The sequence below is a fragment of the Notothenia rossii genome, assembly GCF_949606895.1.
Source record: "Notothenia rossii genome assembly, chromosome: 1".
Taxonomy (NCBI): domain Eukaryota; kingdom Metazoa; phylum Chordata; class Actinopteri; order Perciformes; family Nototheniidae; genus Notothenia; species Notothenia rossii.
In genome coordinates, this window is record NC_136912.1 from 95,968,184 (window position 1) to 95,989,548 (window position 21,365).

Below are 21,365 nucleotides of genomic sequence, written 5' to 3' on the forward strand. Positions count from 1 at the left end.
GTTCATAGTCATAACTACACTATAGCTCTGACTGATAAAAGCCTTGAACTAAGTCTTGGCAAATTGTACATAAATACAGATTCATTTAAATTCTCTGAGCTTCCCCCGGGTCGTTGGTACAGACAGGTATGCTGACCAATCAGAAACAGGTGCTAGTTAAACATTAAATATAAAAGAAAATGATATGAAGAGGTTTTTAATGACTGCTGTAGCTCCACTTTCAGTCTGATGGAGATCTCTCAACACGCTTTCATACAAAACGCTTAACTGCTATGACCGCGTGTGACCTGCTCGTCACAATCAGCCGGATGCTGCAGCGGCACATTGTGACGGAAATAAGGATTCATGTCAAAACGTTGTTGTTTCGGTCATTTTGGGGTTAGGGTTGAGTTCAAACAAAGTCTTGGCTTTCAGAATATGGAGCTGTTATGCAGACGGTAAATACCTTCTTGCCGCTCTTAAAGACGGGGTGTCCACTTCTCCCTCCCTGCCTGTAAACACCTAATAATCTAAATCAGGTTTCCTCTCTGACGCCTAACCTTTTCATTGCATATTTAATTTATAATTATCTAATCGATAGATTTATGATTAGAAAATGACAAAAGTCGGGTAGGCATGTGGAGATTATCCGGCTGAACTAAACGTGATCCGTCTCTTCAGTGTGTTTCAACCACAGACCTGATTTCCAGCTATTTCCCTAAACCCTATGGAGAGATTGCGTTTTTGTCGAAGGAACCGGAAGAGTCACTGCGGCTCTCTGTACTAAAGTAGACGTTGTTGCTCCACCAAAACACAAACAAGGTGAGACTGCACACAGGAAGAGGAAACACCAACACAATGTAGAAATATCAACAACAACAAAACAAGTGTTTCCTGTTGGCTGAGGTGAGAAAACGTATAGTGGATAAATGCTGATTTACAGAAAGCCTGAGGTCGCACAAACTAAACAGACCACGTTATTATAACATTCATTCAATTCCAGAAGATGAGAAATCTCAAAGTATTGAAAAAAAGTTGAAACAAGTAAAAAAAAATAGGAAAACCGAGGGACCCAGAAGGAGTTTACTTCTGGGTTTTAGGACGCGTCACTCTATGTGATCACTGCGTAGGTGTGTAGTGTGAGTCTGTGGAGTTTATTTACGGCATCCCGTTGGGTTTCACGTCATCTGAACAGGACATCACGCTCACTGCTCGCGCGCAGCTCCGTTTACACCGGTTCTTAAACAACATCGTTATGTGGAAATGCAAGTCTGTGTCCAAATGGTTGGAAGATCAGGAGGAAGGACAATCAATACTGTATATAGTGAATGTGAGGTGAAGTGTGTCGCCAAGGTAACCGGTTAGAACTCCAAGTGGAGATGAGGTCTTAACATGTATGGAAAGGGTCTGAAAAGGTCTTCCATTGTTGTTTTTAAAGTCATGCTTTCTGTAGCTCTCTGTCTGCACCATTTCCTTTATTTCCATAAACTTGGTTACAGGCAATAGGCTGCGATGATCAGAATAATCAAAGATCAAAGCACTGCGGCTCTATAGAAATGCTCTGATAATAACCGGCCCTTCGTGGAGGCTTTACGGGTTTCTCCTGCTTATTATGGATCCATCGATACATGCTAATAAAGTATTTATGAGGAGAATAATAAATGCGTTTTATTCAGCAGGAATCGGACAGCTTTGGAGCGATTGATTGCTCTGCAGAGCGTTTGTGATTCAGCGTATCGAGCTGGTGTTCTGCCATCACATCGTGCTGAGCGTTTGGTTTCCTCTCCTCTTGCTGCTCGGAGTGTCTCGCCTGTAGAGGGCAGAGTTCTCTAAACTACATCACACACACACACACACACACACACACACACACACACACACACACACACACACACACACACAGATACGTTTCTGTCTTTCACATTTCGCTTAAAATGTAAAGACTTGAGAACGCGCAGTACCACATTCTGAGATCTCAATATATTAGGCTCACATTAAGTGAATGTCAACTTAAAGGCGACATGTTTTCACAGCTTTTAAAAGCAAAGACTGACATCTTTACAGCTGCGTTCATAACTCATTGCAGGCGTTCAGTGTGACGTCACTTTGTTCTGAATGTAGTCTTGTAAATGCATCTCTAGTAAACGCTGCACATTTCTGCCTCAGAACTGCACCGTCTTCCTGTTTCAATTCTGATATACTGCACATATTGGATTTCTCAGATTCATGTTGTTGTTCTTACACATTTACTTAATTCCTCTTGTGCTTGAGTACGCTCTGTCACACACCAAACATAACTCGTATGCATTTCATTCTCATAATAAAACTGCTCTAAACCCTTGTTGATAAAAGTGCTCACACTTAAGCCGGTGCATTCATGCTCCTCAGTCTTTAAATAGGAATGTAGTAGCGTTTGTAAAGAAGAGAGCATGGACTGTTTGAAAGAGACTTCTGCAGGAGGTGAGAGAGTTTGTAAAAAAGACATTTATATCGTTTTGCTGTTAAACTTCATCAAGACTTTTCTCAATTGTGGATACAGTATTCCTCTAAAGGAGCAGGAAGTGTGTGTGTGTGTGTGTGTGTGTGTGTGTGTGTGTGTGTGTGAGCACTATCAGTACATGCAGGCTTGTCCTCCTTCTTCAGTCCTCTTCCTCCTCTCTCCTTCGCTGCTGATCAACCCTCAGCGGTGGGCGTGTCCCGCCTCCTCTGCGCTGTGATTGGCTGTCGGCCCGGGCGTGTTATCTCCTGTGCAACATGTCGAGTCCCTCCCCAGATAGATAGAGCTGACACACACACACACACACACACACACACACACGCGCACGCACTCTCACATTGCACCATGTTTGTTTTCAGTGAAGCTTGTCAGTAGAAGCAGAGACAGGTAGAGCCTCTCAGGTGTGTGAGGTGTCGCTCAGGAGAGTGTGTGTTTTTATGGCATGGCGCGGGATACAGGAGTAGTGAAGCACAGTCTTGAGGATAATGGAGTTTCTGAAGAGCCTGGTACCGGGCAGCATGTCGGGGGAAAGCCCCGGTGATCATGGGGGGGTTCTGCCCCGGGACTCGGGCCCCCGGCTGCTGCGTATGAAGCGCCTGAGCCTGCTCTCCATGGGGCAAACCATGGAGGAGGATGGGGCAAACCATCGAGGAGGATGGGGGGATCCGGGGTCCAGGATCCCAACACGCCTCAAAGGTAGAGCTGCAGGGAAATTATCTGAGTTTACTAAACATGGCCGCCTCGTTACAGCTGCTTATCATCTGCCTTTGAGTTCATTGTTTGTTAAAAGGGACGCACCGATTCATAAGCTAATACCTGCACCGATTCATAAGCTAATACCTGCACCGATTCATAAGCTAATACCTGCACCGATTCATAAGCTAATACCTGCACCGATTCATAAGCTAATACCTGCACCGATTCATAAGCTAATACCTGCACCGATTCATAAGCTGATACCTGCACCGATTCATAAGCTGATACCTGCACCGATTCATAAGCTGATACCTGCACCGATTCATAAGCTAATACCTGCACCGATTCATAAGCTAATACATGCACCGATTCATAAGCTAATACCTGCACCGATTCATAAGCTGATACCTGCACCGATTCATAAGCTAATACCTGCACCGATTCATAAGCTAATACCTGCACCGATTCATAAGCTAATACATGCACCGATTCATAAGCTGATACCTGCACCGATTCATAAGCTAATACATGCACCGATTCATAAGCTAATACCTTCACCGATTCATAAGCTAATACCTGCACCGATTCATAAGCTAATACCTGCACCGATTCATAAGCTAATACCTAATACTTAATACCTGCACCGATTCATAAGCTAATACCTGCACCGATTCATAAGCTAATACATGCACCGATTCATAAGCTAATACCTAATACTTAATACCTGCACCGGTTCATAAGCTAATATTCTTCAAAGACTCTAAGGTGTTATCATCAGATGCTCAGCAGCTTCAGTGTAGAAATGGCAATGAAATTCTTCTGACCTAAGCTCCTCCCACAATGCAACATATATCATAAATACAAAATAGCGCAAGAAGTCTTTATACATAAATAGAATATGATATGTACAAGAACAGAATATTAAATAAAATAATGTTCATTAAGACAGAATGAAATACGGTTTATTGCGGTGATAACTATTTAGATAAATCAGTAGATTGCAAGATGACAAACAGATGAATGTTTATGGAGGCACTTTAAAGAGTTCAGGTGTTTAAAGAGTTCAGATGTTTAACCTGTTAAGCCCCGAGCCTGTTTTCCAGGTCTCAGGCTCGAAAATGACCTTCCCAGAACAAATGACTATATCTTCTCTTCTAAAAGGGGAACATTAATAATATTTGTTCTCAAAGAAATGACACACCTGTGAGTTGGATGTAGAAAAGTCAGAATCAATATAGAATTTTTATTTTAAAGTAAATTTAGATTGAACATTGTAAAAAACTGTAAATTATAGTGTCCGTCCAAAAATAAACCCTTACTTATAGTGAAAACCACCCTTGAATGATGGGATGGTAGACTGAAAGCTTTAGGAATCCAAACTATAACATATAATAAGTACGATGTATCAAGATTGATGCAAAACAAATGACATTTGACCTTTTTTAGAGAGATTTAGAAAAAAACCCACCTCTTGGGTCATTTGGGTGGATTTTCCATATCTCTGGAACCCATTGGTCGATGTTGGTGATTGACACCTCTTTTGAACCGTTAGAGCCAATAGAATCAAGGGGAATTTCCTAAATCCATCTAAATATTACCCATTGAGGAGTGAGAGTGATGCGCACGCAGTTTGCCCCAACCGTTTTTCGCCCTGATTTATTGACAAATTATTGATAAATTCAGTTTACAAAAGGCAGAACTCATTCGCAAATTGTACGTGTCCGCCATTGTTCGTTTAGAAATGTTAGTTTCGGTTCTGCTTGTCGATTCCTAAGGAAATGCATCTCGCCGCTTTCTGTACAGTTAGACGGGGCGGAGCGGGGCGGGGCGGGAAGTGTAGCACAGTGGCAGGGCTGGGAACGTATGGTTGGGAAGCAAAACTCGGTTTCCGAGTAGGAACAAATAACAATTGTCCGGTCCCGGGATTGATAAGAGTTGTGAGGACAGGAGGCGAGGCCGAGCCCCGCGGACCGCAGCTCTCTCTCTATTCTCCGTATCAGCTGATCGCTGCAGCTCAGCCTCTCTCTCTCTCTCTCTCTCTCTCTCTCTCTCTCTCTCTCTCTCTCTCTCTCTCTCTCTCTCTCTACGCACAGCGGATCCGCTGCCCGTTTAACAGCCTGATCTTTGTCAAACTTTGTTATGTTCTTTCTCTAACACGTAATCAAGGTTATTAAGCGTTTTAGCTCATGTGTTGTTAATATTGACCTCCATTTCCTTTTATGAAGTGGAGCAGCCTCCCTGTTTACTCACATCCCCGGACCCCCAGACTCGGAGGAGCACAGGGATGTCAGTATTGTTTATGAAGCAGGGTATAGAAAGTACATTATTGAAATGGAAATACTATTTATTTACTTTTACAAACAGTGAGTAGCTGGGCAGCTGCAGCATGTGTGTTGCAGGACATGTGTATGCGTCTTTGAGTTTTAGAAAAGCACTAGGCCTATAGGCTATAAATATTATTATTATTATTATTAGGCCTATGTGTTGGACATGTGTGGTTGGACTGTGTCTCACAGGCAGGTTGCAGTGTAACATCAGAGGAGACTGGGCCAATTGTACATTCTCAAACTGCACCACTTAAAACTAAATAAACAATGCAGAGATTATTTTTATATAATTGTATTCAATAACCGTAATAGATTAAACAGTATGAAGTGATTTGTAAATAGGAATACAGATTTGACTTAATGTTTTCATAAATATATTTTTCTCCCAGTTTGTCATGGGACTTATTTTTACCCTCTCAAAGAACCGGAATCGAGAACCAAAAATAACTGGAATCAAAAAGCCGAACCGGAATCGTTAAAATCCAAACGATTCCCAACCCTATGTGTGATGCAGTAAAATCTTACCGCTCACTTACGTGAGCGGTGTCGTAAAAACCGTGGGAAAATGTAAAATACGATGGCGAGGAAGAAGATTCCAGTCGCCCCAATTTGTGTCCGTTCTGGAAAAGTGAAAAATGTATTCGGACAAGTAAATTGCCAAACTCACTTGTCCATGGACAAGTACTCTCTAAAAACTGTTTCTCACACTTCAGAGGCTCGGCGTTAGACTTGTGTTTTTGTTTTGTTAAAAATGGTTAGTATCGTCAGTCAGCTGAGTTTCTTCCCGTTAAGTGGGTATGACTCATTCATAGTTTGTTAAATGTGAAGAAGCCCTGAGACACTGTTCCTTGCAGCGGGGGCACCGGGCTTAACAGGTTAACAGTCTTATGGCCTGTGGGATGGAACTGTCTCTGAGTCTGGTGTTTCGGTCCGGATGCTGCGGACAGAACAGTTTGTTCTTCACCGGGGACAGCGGGCGATGTTTATCTGTCGCGTGACGTTAGCGCCGGATGAACGTTGTTTTGGTTAGTTTGTGGTCGGACAACAGGAGCTGGATTATAGGACTGTTTTGGAAAGATGTTGGAGATATGATGAGTGTCAGGAAACACAGTAGGGCTGCACAATGTGCAAAATAACCTTGTCATGCGATGATTTTGACTGGTATTGCAGTAATACTCGCTATATTAAATTGATTGATCATGTATGGAACAATCTCTGCAGCAATTATTGCGTTACTGTGACGTTTTTGGCTATTTTGATAACATTTAGATTAATCGTGAAGCCCTAATACAAGGGTAACAATTCATTTTAAGAACATCTAATTTAAGAATAATTGAAAAGTGCCGAGTTAATACATCGTTTACCTTTTTAAAATGAAGTAAATACTTGACCCGTTCATTTTTAAAAAGCCAACCTTTAATCAAAAACATTTAATCGATAGTTTCTTCCACTCTTACCCAGCTCGTGAACGCCACTCATTGCATTTGTTTATAGAATAAAGACGTGAAGAGAAAGAGTTGGAGCACTGTCTCAAGAGCAGGGACATGCAGTTCAACCGGATTATTTCCTGTTCTCTGATGTTGTAGAAATAATCAGCTCAGGTTTCCAGCACTACGATGAGACGTGAAGAGAAACAGGGTTTAGTTTGCACCGTGAAATGTTAGTGACGCCAGAAAACAATGTTTCTGTTCCTCAAACGGTTTAATGACTCCAGCAATATGAGAATCAAACGGAGCGTCAGACGGCTTTGTTTTTACGGAGCTCCGAAGTCACGTTGTTGTTTAAGTCACGTTGTTGTTTACGTCACGTTGTTGTTTACGTCACGTTGTTGTTTACGTCACGTTGTTGTTTACGTCACGTTGTTGTTTACGTCAGGAGAAATCTTGTATCCGGGCGTCATGTTATCTTAATTTATAAACCGGACAAGTCAAATCAAGCAATCTGATTGGTTCTTAGCCGTGATGTAATGAGCGTATCCCACTGGTAGAATTGTAGTTACTTTTCACAAGTCAGTATCCCTCCGCGTATGAGAAAAAGCTGCAACCGTTACAACTGTTACATTATGTCCGTTATGAAACTAACTAACGAAGCTTAAGATGGAAACATGTAGGGGATAATGTGCAGCAAGGACTTACGGCCCGTCCACACTACAGCTTCGACAGCTTCAAAAACGGTTTCCAACGCGTCTGCCCATTCACTTTGAATGGGGTCACGTTGCCTCGCTTTTCGCCGAACTGAATTGTGGGTAGCATAGCAGTCCGTCTCCGCCGTCTCCGGAACAATGTTCAACTTCTGCAGCCGGAGACGCCGGAGTAACCAGCGCCAGCCAATCAAATCCCGTTTACTAAAATCTGACAGCTCAAGCCCGTCGCGGTGCTCGAATAAAATCCCCAAGCTTCAGACACGTCCAGCTCCAAGCTCTTTTTGAAGCTGTTGTGTGGACGGGCCGTTATTGCCCGTTGTTAAAGACGCTCACATCTGCAGAAAGAAGTCCGGTCGATTTAACTGTACACAGTTGGGCTGAAAAGCAAACTGCATGCTTCGCGTCGGGCCGAACCACGCCCCTTAGCTGTGATATAATGGCCATATTCCACGGCCTGTCGTGAGCTATTGCTTAAATATATTATAAACAAGATCAGAGACACAGAACTCATGCTCTATCTTTCTAGAAACACCCTGCTTTGTCAGCTTGTTTTTTAACAAAACAAACAAACTGCTTGTGATGTGTTACACTCTTCCAGGTCAACGTGTTCGCAGTGAAAAACTGTTAATCATGTCCTCAAAGTGCAGTGTTTCCCATACATTGATTTAATTGTGGCGGTCCACCACAAATGGATCTCATAAAAAATATATATTATTATTATTCTCTTTTCTTTTTTTTTGGTGGTCTAATGGATAGTGAGGTGGGCTGATGATCGGAAGGTTGCGAGTTCAAATCCTGCCTGGAACACCACTGGCCCTTGAGTAAGGAACTTAGCCCTCGGTTGCTCCAGAGAGAATGTCCCTGTGATTGGTCATTGTAAGTCTCTTTGGAATAAGGCGTCTGCTAAATGCCTGAATTGTAAATGATATTTTTGGGACACTAAACCCCACAGATCCTCGACTCCGGTGTGTCTCACTCATTAACAACGCAACACAGAGCAACAAGAAGGTTGTCTACAGTAGCCATGAACTTGCATGTATTATCTTATTTGAGGGGGGGTGGATGCGTGGACCACCCGAATAGGTTCAGGGCCCTTTGGCTTTTCTTTTTTTGTGCGGTGCCCCCACAAATAGAATCAAATTCTGTGGGAAACACTGCAGTGCGTTAGATTAAAGCATTTCACTTATGGCCTTGCACTCTGAGGAACTTGGATGGACCTTTTTATAATATTTTCAGGCATTTTTACACCAAATCATCAATCTGGGAAGTAATGGGCGGGCATGCAATATGGGTGTATACACGTGTAATATGGTGTATTCATGTCAGACGCAGAGACAGCTTTGTTTTTACGGAGCTCCGACGTCACGTTGTTGTTGTTGTTTACGTCACGTTGTTTACGCCAGGAGGCGTCATGTTCTCGAGAGAATTGATATATCGTATAAACAAAATCAGAGACACAGAACTCAGACTATATCTTTCTAGAAACACCCCACAGAAATAAGAAAAGTACATAGAGCTGCAGGGATGTCGTGTTTCTGTGTTGGACCCTGAAGGCAGCATCTCCCTGGTCCAATGGGATTCAAACAGTCATCTTTCTCAAAGAAGGCTCTATGACTGGTTGTTTCGTACATTTTCATTTTTGAATTTGTGCTCAATTAAATATCGTGTCGAATGAATTCAAGACAACATGAGTATCGGTGCATCCCTATTGCTTAAGCTTTGCTAACATGACAATACACTCACTGTAAACACGCTTTGTTTTTCATTGTGATTCTCTGTCTGTTTGTCACATGATTGCTGTGCTGTGATTGGCTCGTATAACATGCAAAGCAATGGACTCGCCTCTAGTTCAGTTTCAATGTCACAGAAACATATTTGATAAAGGGAGCTCAGATAAGTAATAAACCTCAATGTACTGATCAGCTGAGTCACCTGATCCTGATTCCATCGAATATGAAGATTTATGTCACATTGCCATCCCATAATGCTTGAGGTGGTGCTTCATCAGGAGTCTGCAGTATGAAGACCGCTAATCATGTGACCGCCTTACTCAAACAAACAGCTTGAGTTTTAGGATAGATTATTTTATTCTTCTACATGTCAATGGTTCGTCATAATGAATTAGTCAATTTAAGGTTTTTCTTCAATTGTTAACGATCTGCAATTGGCATAAACCCTTGCATGCACTAATATATATTTCACATTTGAAGAATTTAACCAATGACTACCCTAATATCTCGCTCTGCGCTGCCTTTTAAACGGCAGTATTCCCTCTCTTACTGTTTGATCCATTAACAAGTGGCTTAGCTGCTGAACTCAAACCTATCACATTAAAATGGCTTAAGGATTATGAAGAGTCAGGTTGCCGAATGAAAACTAGCGTTGTGCTCTGCATGCTGTCCTGTGGTTTGCTCAAAAACATTATGCTATCATCGTCTCATATAGTTAACAGTCCAGTAGGGATGGAGAGCAGAGGGTCGGTTTGATAACTGTTTATATTATCATCCTTTTAAATATCATGAAGCCAAACAAAAACTAAATACCATTAGTTGTACCTACAAGGTCCCCTGTTATCCTGTTTCTCATCAATACATCACAGGTCTCAGATATATCCAGAGCCTGTCTCTGATTGGCTGAAACACCAAACAGATCATTGCAGCATTACCCATAATCCCCTCTGTTTCAGCCCTGTTTCCAAAGTGCTGATTCTCTGTCTGTTACTTTAGATGAAAATAAGAATTAAGAATATGAAGAAGAGGGGACACATGTTGATGTAGAAGAGACATGAAGAAGAGGGGACACATGTTGATGTAGAAGAGACATGAAGAAGAGGGGACACATGTTGATGTAGAAGAGACATGGAGAAGAGGGGACACATGTTGATGTAGAAGAGACATGAAGAAGAGGGGACACATGTTGATGTAGAAGAGACATGAAGAAGAGGGGACACATGTTGATGTAGAAGAGACATGAAGAAGAGGGGACACATGTTGATTTAGAAAAGACATGGAGAAGAGGGGACACATGTTGATGTAGAAGAGACATGAAGAAGAGGGGACACATGTTGATGTAGAAAAGACATGAAGAAGAGGGGACACATGTTGATGTAGAAGAGACATGGAGAAGAGGGGACACATGTTGATGTAGAAGAGACATGGAGAAGAGGGGACACATGTTGATGTAGAAAAGACATGGAGAAGAGGGGACACATGTTGATGTAGAAGAGACATGAAGAAGAGGGGACACATGTTGATGTAGAAGAGACATGAAGAAGAGGGGACACATGTTGATGTAGAAGAGACATGAAGAAGAGGGGACACATGTTGATGTAGAAGAGACATGAAGAAGAGGGGACACATGTTGATGTAGAAGAGACATGAAGAAGAGGGGACACATGTTGATGTAGAAGAGACATGGAGAAGAGGGGACAAATGTTTATGTAGAAGAGACATGGAGAAGAGGGGACACATGTTGATGTAGAAGAGACATGAAGAAGAGGGGACACATGTTTATGTAGAAGAGACATGAAGAAGAGGGGACACATGTTGATGTAGAAGAGACATGAAGAAGAGGGGACACATGTTGATGTAGAAGAGACATGGAGAAGAGGGGACACATGTTGATGTAGAAGAGACATGAAGAAGAGGGGACACATGTTGATGTAGAAGAGACATGGAGAAGAGGGGACACATGTTGATGTAGAAGAGACATGAAGAAGAGGGGACACATGTTGATGTAGAAGAGACATGAAGAAGAGGGGACACATGTTTATGTAGAAGAGACATGAAGAAGAGGGGACACATGTTGATGTAGAAGAGACATGAAGAAGAGGGGACACATGTTGATGTAGAAGAGACATGAAGAAGAGGAGACACATGTTGATGTAGAAGAGACATGGAGAAGAGGGGACACATGTTGATGTAGAAGAGACATGAAGAAGAGGGGACACATGTTGATGTAGAAGAGACATGAAGAAGAGGGGACACATGTTGATGTAGAAGAGACATGAAGAAGAGGGGACACACACTGACCCCGTCTGTTCCATATTTGATTTATCCTCGTGTCCCATGACCCTCCTTTCCTTTGCGCGTCCTGTTTGATCATGACGTTGAGCAAACTGGGAGACAAACCTCTCCCATATGACTTTTGGAAACTGCGTCTCTGTTACCCTTCTGTCCACATCTAAGAAAGCCCATCTCTGCCGGCCGCTCCGTTTGCTTTGATGCCTTTTCACTAAACCAGATCAAAGAGAGAGAGGCCTGTGGTTCTGCTGCGTCGTGCAGTCCCTGAACTCAAAGCCAGTTTACGTCTTGCTGGCTAATGATGGTCACTTCTCGCTATTGGGTTGACATTAGGGCTGCTCAATTCATCGTATTTTAATCGCGATTACGATTAGCATGGCTTGCATTACTTTTTTTATTTTATTGGTTTTTCAGTTGAGTTAAAGTTCAGGGTAATCAACTGTTAAAAACATACTGTTAAAAAAAAAATTCTCCAATAAATGGATGTTTTCAAAGTCAATGAATAATCGCATTTAATAATTGCAATTACAATTATTGACCCAAATAATCGAGATTATGATTTTTGCTATAATCGAGCAGCCCTAGTTGACATGTTAAGATATATAAACTGATATGGGAATCAACCTCAAGTTTTGAAGCTGGGAGATTCATTGTATGATAATTATTATAATATTAATAATGCATTTTATTTGCACAACATTAATTACTGATTTAAAAGCCTTTCTGAAAAGTTTTGATTTGTGATTTGAACATGGTGAGATTAGGGCAGTGAGTTCAAGGTACACTGGCTAACCATGTACTGCTGTAATAAATATTAAAACAATGAATTAAAAATGACTATTTAATCTGAGGCTGCTGTGGAGTTAGGAGCATGAGTTAAATTATAATCTGAGTCGTGCTGACGGTGTGAATCCCCTGAAGAAGGCCTGCTATTGTCTCCACAGATCAGGTAGTTAAAGGTTTAGTGGTGTGTGTGTGTGTGGCTTTGTGCAGCGCTGCCTGTCGGAGCACGCTCGCCGCTGTTTGCTTTAAACTCTGTAACAACTAGCTTCACTAACACTCAACAATCAGTTTATCTGCTGCTGCTTTGGAGAGAAATCTAATCTGATTTGGCTTCTACCTGTTGTATGCGTGCAGATATGTTGTTGATATTCATTTTAAAAGACGACGAGAGCTGCAGCCATGAGCTAATCGGACTGTTTGAAGTTATTGTTCCGCAGAGAGGGCTATAAAGTTTGTGTCCAGCCTCTCACGCTAAAGGGACTATCTTGGGACATCACCTTTGACTCTGAGGAACAGGCACAGACATTATAATCCATGAAGTAAAAATAATCTGCAGATCTTTGGTTAGTTGCAGCGTTTAAAATGACTCTAATTCCTTTTACAATCTTTCCCTCCTTTCTTTCTGTCCTACTAGGAAACATCCGTCATGTTAGGAAATTCTTCTTTTTTGGTCCTGCTCGCGCTGGCAGGGGTCAGCACGGTGAGTTGTGTAATCAGATTACTGCAGTTTGGTATTCTGCAGGATGCTTCCCTGTGTGAGCTCGGGCCGCTCCCTTGTTGCAGAACAGCCTGAGTTGGTTTTGAAGGTGGTGCGTCTCCTTCTGCCTCGGCACGGTGACCTCACTGATTCCTGGGAAGGGTTTGATTCGGACGGTATTTGGTTAACGGGTGCAGCAGGTTTCCTGTTTGTGATCTGGGAGTATGCTGCTGAAACTTCTGTGTGTGTGTCAGCCTGCACACACTCATTCATCAAGTGCAGTGGAACAGCCCATAATGCTGCATGGTGTCATCGCTGCAACACAACATCACGCTGAGCTCTTTCCCAACAACGTCCTCTCCACCTTTTTAAAGGTCTCCTATTATTCAAAACTCACTTTCTGATGTCTTCTCTACATCACCATGTGTCCCTGGTGTGTCCCCGGTGTGTCCCCGGTGTGTCCCCGTGTGTCAGGAGACTCTCAAAGTGATGTCTTCTCTACATCACTATGTGTCCCCGGTGTATCCCCGGTGTGTCAGGAGACTCTCAAAGTGATGTCTTCTCTACATCACCATGTGTCCCCGGTGTGTCCCCGGTGTGTGAGGAGACTCTCAAAGTGATGTCTTCTCTACATCACCATGTGTCCCCGGTGTGTCCCCGGTGTGTGAGGAGACTCTCAAAGTGATGTCTTCTCTACATCACCATGTGTCCCCGGTGTGTCAGGAGACTCTCAAAGTGATGTCTTCTCTACATCACCATGTGTCCTCCCCGGTTTGTCCCCGGTGTGTCTTGAGACTCACAAAGTGTCCTCTCTCTTCTCCTCTGTTCCCACATCTCTAAAAACGGGGGAACAACGGAGCTGATCCAGATTTGCTGCGTCATGACCACATTACGAAAATGTGGGCGGGCTTTACACCCACGGGCCAATCAGAAACGTTGATGTCAGAAACAATAAGACGTGTTCTGGAGTAATATGGTCTGTGTTTACATTAGCATGCTAACACTCAGAGCTAACCTGTACTGGAGAGAGTGTGTGTGAAGAAGCAGGAAATCAAAAGGAAGTCACCTTGTGGTAAACCTGAGAGAGAGAGAGAGTTTGAGCTCCATCCTGTTTCAGAGAGAATCCTTGATGTGGTTTGGAACATGATATGGAGTTTCATCACGGCAGCTACTGACCCAGAGTCAGCTCTTTAGTAACAGCTGGAAGAGAGGGGTTTGAGGCTAATATGATCTGTTTGGTGTTTGGAGCAAAACACTTCAGAGACATGTTTTTATATATTTCTGAGACCTATAATATATTCCTAAAAATAGTTTAATAGGAGACCTTAAACATCGGGTTTTGAAGCCGGTGCACAGTTGTGTTTCCACTGCAGCAGAATCTGGTTCAACTCACAAGCCAAATCACGAGAGTACGTCAGAGCTTCCAGAAGCTGTACCTGGAACTACAGAGGTTCATTTGAAGAAGTGTATCTGCTCTGAGACACGTCCGACCTTTTGTCATTACGTTTGAATTCTGCTCCACAGAGACTCTGCTGACCTCTCATCCGTCTGTGTTTAACTGACTTTATTCTCAGCTTCAGCTACGAGAGAGAGAGAGAGGCTCCGTCTGTAGGCCTCCGTGTTCCTGTGGTTGTTGTTGGTTATGGTGCAGTTGCACAGCTACAGAGCGTTATCAGGGGGTCCGCGGGGTCTTCAAAAGTATTTAAAGTTGATAAATCAATTTAGCGAAAATGAAGGCTATTAAAAAGTATTAAAGGGCATTTTCCAAGGTATTACATTTTGTAGCTTGTTTTCAATAAGTATCTAAATGGTCCAAAGAGGTTGTATTCTACAGTCTGCCTGAATGTAATCACTGCGTAGGTGTGTAGTGGGAATCTGTGGAGTTTATTTATGGCATCCCGTCGGGTGTGACGTCATCTGAACAGGACATCGCACGCTCACTGCTTGATAGCGTGAAGGTCCGTTTACGCCGGTCGTTAAACATGGTTATGGGGAAATGCAAGTCTGCGTCCAAATGGTTGGAAGTAGGGATGTCCTGATCCGATCACGTGATCGGGGATCGGAGCCGATCACGTGATTTTCAAAAGATCGGAATCGGGACAAAAAAATCGGGTTTATAATTTATTTTTATTTTTTATTATTATTTTATTTTTTTGTTGTATTCAATGTTACAAAACAAAAATGACCATGTTCAAGTCTTAAAGTCATCCTGAGGCCTTAGTTTTGGTTTCAAATTACACAACATCATGTATGTGTTGCTTCTTTGGGGCTTGTTTTCATAGACCTGCTTATTTCTCTCAAATCTGGCAACAGAGTGGGCTCAGTGTCTAATTGTAGCAGTAAGCTAACGAGTACTGAAAGCTTTATTTTGATCCAATGCTGCACAACTGAACTGATCCAATGCTGCTGTGAAAGAAAGAAGCTATATCCATGTTGGATAGAATATCCAATTTAAATAAAAAAATAACCTGAAGGGACAACTTGAATGCTTTTGTTTCTCTTAATGCATTTCATAAAGATCGGTATCGGCAAATTGTCAAAATCAAATGATCGGATCTGGAGCAAAAAAAGGTGATTGGGACATCCCTAGTTGAACGATCAGGAGGAAGGACAATTAATACTGTATATAGTGAATGTGAGGTGAAGTGTGTCGCCAAGGTAACCGGTTAGAACTCCAAGTGGAGATGAGCTCTTAAAAAAGGTCTTCCATGTGACTTCAGGATTCCTGCACATACCCTGCTTATACTGGGGAAGTTGTGCGTGGTGGGAACATCTGGCCAATAAATGTAAAAGAATAATAATATTCACTCCATTTTGTATTTTAACAGCGATTTATTGATATAATAGTCGTTCTTTACAACGGCACTCTGAGACGTGTGTGGACGTCGTCTCTCTGCTAATGATGAACAGGATGGTTAGTTGCAGCACTACATGATAATTCTCACAAAGTATAAGAAAGTACATATAAGTACATAGAGCTGTATTAATCCCTGTAGCTCAGGTGTCATAGCAGCAACACAAGAGTTCATGAGGGTAAACATGAAAGCATCAAAAACTACAAAAATACACTGAGATCAGATGAGAGGAACTTTATTGATCCCAAATTGGGAAAACATCCAAGGCACATAAGTAGAAATTAAAGAGTAGAATTTAAACATCTCAAAATAGATTTAAAACAGCTTTAAGAAGTAGAAGATATACAGTAGAACGTGAAGTCTATAAACTGGCAGGATAGTATCTGCATTTAGAGTGCAGGGGAGTAGCTGAATTCACACATGCAGATATGACAGAAGGTTGTTATGAGTAAATATAAATACACATGTCAACGTGCAGTCTTATGAATGAATCAGCCGTGAGACATCTCAGGACGTCATATATCGTCTATTGTAGAGAATGATAACGTTTATAGATGTCGTTTCTTACAGTATTCAGTTTGAGCAGTGATTTGTGCAGACTGTTTGCTGCATGCTCCCTCTCTGATGGATCCTGATGTCCTCTGCAGGGGGGGGGGGGGGGTCAGGGATTGAATTACAGCACGTATCGATTATTGTTCCCACCAACTGCCCTTCAGAGGGGCCGGACAGGAAGTGCATCCTGCTGCTGCGTTCAGGTGCTCATCGTTCAATCAGCTCCTCTTACAGGAAGCTGTTTATGTGCAGCGCCGTAATGTTCCCTCGGGGGGGGGGTGTGTGTCTAGATTTTTTTTTAGCGTGAGTAAAGTAAGTTTTGCCGTGAGTGAATGAAAGCCTTATTTCATCTTGAGGTCTGCAGTGAAGCGTGTAAACACGTGCTGGATATGAAAACACTCAGTGTGTGCCCACTGTGCGACTGTCGAGGGTAAACAACCTGTGGTCATGTGGAAGTCAGTTTTACATTCTGAGGCCTATGTTTTTGTTTTCACTGCTAGTTTAGGCTTAAGTTTCATTAGTGCATTAAAAAAAAAAATAGAATCATTAATGAAGTTTCAGCTCAGACCCCACGCTTAATAAGTCTCCCCCTGGCCCACCTACATTTCTCCAGGCCCACCCACACAATCATTCCTGGCTACGCCACTGATATCAACAGTAGAATATGTAATGTAACCCTCCCAACCCTGGTTACACTTGTGTGTGTGTGTGTGTGTGTGTGTGTGTGTGTGTGTGTGTGTGTGTGTGTGTGTGTGTGTGTGTGTGTGTGTGTGTGTGTGTGTGTGTGTGTGTGTGTGTGTGTGTGTGTGTGTGTGTGTGTGTGTGTGTGTGTGTGTGTGTGTGTGTGTGTGTGTGTGTGTGTGTGTCACAAAGCCTCTGCTTGTGTTGATTGTTTGCAACGAGCTCTGCGTCTTTTTGCATAACTTGTGTAGCGAGGGCATGTGACGGAGAGAGAGAGAGCCTCGGAGCAGACAGAGCGTTTGTCTGTACTCAGAATATTTCCATAACAAACTTAATCCTGACTCAAAATGTCTTTATGTCATGGAGCTGTTTTTAATTCTCTGTCAGAGCAGTAAGATTATCAGTGTGTGTGTCTGTCAGTCAGACACACACACACACACACACACACACACACACACACACACACACACACACACACACACACACACACACACACACACACACACACACAAGCACTCTGTAGTGAGTGTTTTATTTTGTTAATAGCCTGGTAGCTTGTGGAGACTGTGATGATGTAATGTGTGTGTGACCGCACTGGGTGTGAGCTTCAGATCAGCTGCTAGAGAGTAGGGCTGGGCGCTATATTGATATTTCTTTAAAGAGTCCTCTCCTGCTGATGTTCAGGTGTATATCAGTATGTAGTGTCTCTACTTTAAAGAGTCCTCTCCTGCTGATGTTCAGGTGTATATCAGTATGTAGTGTCTCTACTTTAAAGAGTCCTCTCCTGCTGATGTTCAGGTGTATATCAGTATGTAGTGTCTCTACTTTAAAGAGTTCTCTCCTGCTGATGTTCAGGTGTATATCAGTATGTAGTGTCTCTTCTTTAAAGAGTCCTCTCCTGCTGATGTTCAGGTGTATATCAGTATGTAGTGTCTCTACTTTAAAGAGTCCTCTCCTGCTGATGTTCAGGTGTATATCAGTATGTAGTGTCTCTACTTTAAAGAGTCCTCTCCTGCTGATGTTCAGGTGTATATCAGTATGGAGTGTCTCTACTTTAAAGAGTCCTCTCCTGCTGATGTTCAGGTGTATATCAGTGTGTAGTGTCTCTACTTTAAAGAGTCCTCTCCTGCTGATGTTCAGGTGTATATCAGTGTGTAGTGTCTCTACTTTAAAGAGTCCTCTCCTGCTGATGTTCAGGTGTATATCAGTATGTAGTGTCTCTACTTTAAAGAGTCCTCTCCTGCTGATGTTCAGGTGTATATCAGTGTGTAGTGTCTTATTGTTTGACACTATACTTCATTCAGATATTTTCACATATAACAAAAGTTCCATTAGTCCATTTTGCAATCAATATAATTTAATTGTGCAGAACCTTTGAATTATTGATTACGCTTTCCAAAGAGGAGCCTCTTAGTTTCGCTAAATGTATGCATTTAACTTCTCAAATGTAGTCTAAAGAATATAGTGTGCATATTCTTAACATATCTCACATGTCAGTTTTTTCCCAGTATTGTGCAACCTTAGAGTCACGGTTTGTTGTGATGAAATATTTCAACATATTTGAGACTCTGTGTGAGAGGAGGGGCTTGTTTGCTTTGTTTTGCACAATATTGTAATAATTCAGGGCAGAGGTCTGTGTTCCCCCCCCTCCATGTTTTCAGAATACCGTTATTCGTCCCACAGAGGGGACATTTACATTTGTTCCAGCAGAAAAGATCCAAAGACAGCTTCATGTTACTGAGAAGCATGCATACAAATAACATTTGTAATACACTTGTAGTCTTTGTGCTAAATAGTGTGTTGTTTATGGCTGTAAGAAAGTTACACAATTTACAAAATGCTGTACAAACCCATCCTGTAAGAGTTCTGAGGATTTAGCAGCCAGGTATATATTGCAGTTATTAACAGCATATATATATTTATATTCCCCCCCGGCCTCCTGCTGCAGTCAGAGTGACGCATCAGTATTTGTGAGGATCGCACAGGAAGTCAGGCTCTGATTGGCCGACGGGGGGAAGGCAGCTCTGACATCAGCAGTCGCAGCCTTTTGATGACGTCAGCCCTCCCCCTCCCTCTCTGTTTGCTGTTGAAAAGAGGAGAAGGGGAGGGGCTGCTGCTCAGCCAATGGGGAGGCAGAGAGTGTTTGGGGGAGGCTGGCACTCACACAGGAAGAGAGGAGGAGAGGGAATGTTGCATTGTTTAGACTTCTGTCGCAGACTCGCTGCTCAGCTGGACTCTCACGCTGCGCCAGAGGAGATGAGGAGGCTCTGAACTCCCGTCTGGATACTTTGTGAGAGACATGATACCCGGAGGAAACTGAACTCTTATCTCTCCGAGTGTCTCTGGGAAACACATCTCTGGAGGAAAGTCTTCTTCTGCAGAGGAAACACATTTCAGAGTGGCATCGCTCCAGAGGAAACTAAACTCTTCTCTTTGAGTAACATCTGTCCGGAGGAAATTACATCTCTCTGAGTCTCTCTGAGTATCTCTGAGTCTCTCTGAGTATCTGTCCGGAGGAAATACATCTCTCTGAGTCTCTCTGAGTGTCTCTGAGTATCTCTGAGTATCTCTGAGTATCTCTGAGTCTCTCTGAGTATCTGTCCGGAGGAAATACATCTCTCTGAGTCTCTCTGAGTATCTCTGAGTATCTCTGAGTATCTGTCCGGAGGAAATACATCTCTCTGAGTCTCTCTGAGTCTCTCTGAGTATCTGTCCGGAGGAAATACATCTCTCTGAGTCTCTCAGAGTATCTCTGAGTCTCTCTGAGTATCTCTGAGTATCTGTCCGGAGGAAATACATCTCTCTGAGTATCTCTGAGTCTCTCTGAGTATCTCTGAGTATCTGTCCGGAGGAAATACATCTCTCTGAGTCTCTCTGAGTATCTCTGAGTATCTGTCCGGAGGAAATACATCTCTCTGAGTATCTCTGAGTATCTCTGAGTATATCTGAGTAACGTCTCTCCGGATAAACTTCTTCTCTCTGGAGGAAACTAAACTCTTATCTCTGGATAAAGCTCTTCTCTCCGGAGGAACCTCTTGTCCTCCTCGCTCAGGATGCTGCCGTCCTGCTGCACCTGTGGAGGATAGTGCTGTGGGTGCACGACCACCGGGATGTTTTTATAGAAAGAGTTTTTGTGGTGTGAAGTCGTGCCGCCGCCATGCTGAGTCTGCAGGATTCTGTGTTCTTTGAGATCAGCATCAAGTCTCTGCTGAAGTCGTGGAGCAGCAGCTGTGAGTAGCCCGTCGTGTTTACATACCTCAGTTATCTGCAGCAGCGTACCTGCACATTTACAATCAACACATCTCCTCCCGAGTGAGAGCAGGTATTAATGCAGGTGTCAGGATGACGGATGGTGTTTGGGGTTAGCTGGTTTGATGTGTGTGCAGCTGGCAGCTCCTGTTGTCCCGCACATATACTCTTGAGCAACTTTAGCAAACATTTTCTCATCCTTATTTCTGCTTATTGCATATTTTCAGAGGCTTTAAACGTCTAAAATCTGCACCACTTAAGCTCAAAGGTCATAAAACTGTACAATAATTGAATAAAGTCATGGAACTTTGCCTTCAATTCCCCACAAATACATGTTTTTCATCACTAGGTAAACACAAAACATGCAGCCTTAAGTTTCTAAATGTAAAAACATGAACAAAAATGTATTTGAACAATGTAAATGTTTTTGAGAGTAGACTTAAAGGCGCCGCTGCTGACGTCACCACGGTGAGGACGGGTAGCTTCTTGTTCTCTGCTGCACGGCCACTGAATGCTTTACGTATAATGCTTTTATTTGAGATCAATTCAAACTGCATGATGCAACAGCGCCTCCATTATTCTCCTTCCTCCTGTCCTGCAGCAGCTCATGTTTCCCTGCTATTGATCCACTTTTGGCTTCCTCCTATTATTAGCTTCAGCAAATAATGAAGCCCATATCAGACATATTACAGCCCATATAGAGTGCTGCAGGATGTGGTGAATCTGTGTTGGTCCCTGAAGGCAGCATCGCCCTGGTCCAATGGGATTTCTCCATGTGATTTTGGATTATGTCAGAAAATAATCTCTGTGTCAAACAAACGATTCTGATACTTTTAGTTCAGCAGAATAATCTCCACATGTTAACACCACTTCATGATTTCTGA

At 42.7% G+C, this 21,365-nt stretch overlaps 1 protein-coding gene across 11 annotated transcripts in view; it reads left to right on the top strand.

The window, feature by feature from the left end:
* fryl (furry homolog, like) overlaps positions 1 to 21,365 on the top strand; it is a 141,809-nt gene that overhangs the window by 16,858 nt on the left and 103,586 nt on the right. For 3 of the 11 annotated variants that reach the window (XM_079673720.1, XM_079673723.1, XM_079673724.1), the window contains exon 1: positions 13,089 to 13,147. The exons of 1 other annotated variant lie outside the window; for it this stretch is intronic. Coding sequence is in view for 4 of the 10 variants with exons in the window: in XM_079673726.1 (XP_079529852.1) it covers positions 2,962 to 3,172 (211 nt within the window). In the remaining 6 variants the exon portion in view is untranslated. Of the gene's footprint in view, positions 1 to 2,876; positions 3,173 to 13,081; positions 13,148 to 20,141; positions 20,463 to 21,365 lie in introns of those variants that run through there. 7 more of the 11 variants (XM_079673729.1, XM_079673722.1, XM_079673721.1 and 4 more) reach the window with 6 other exon arrangements.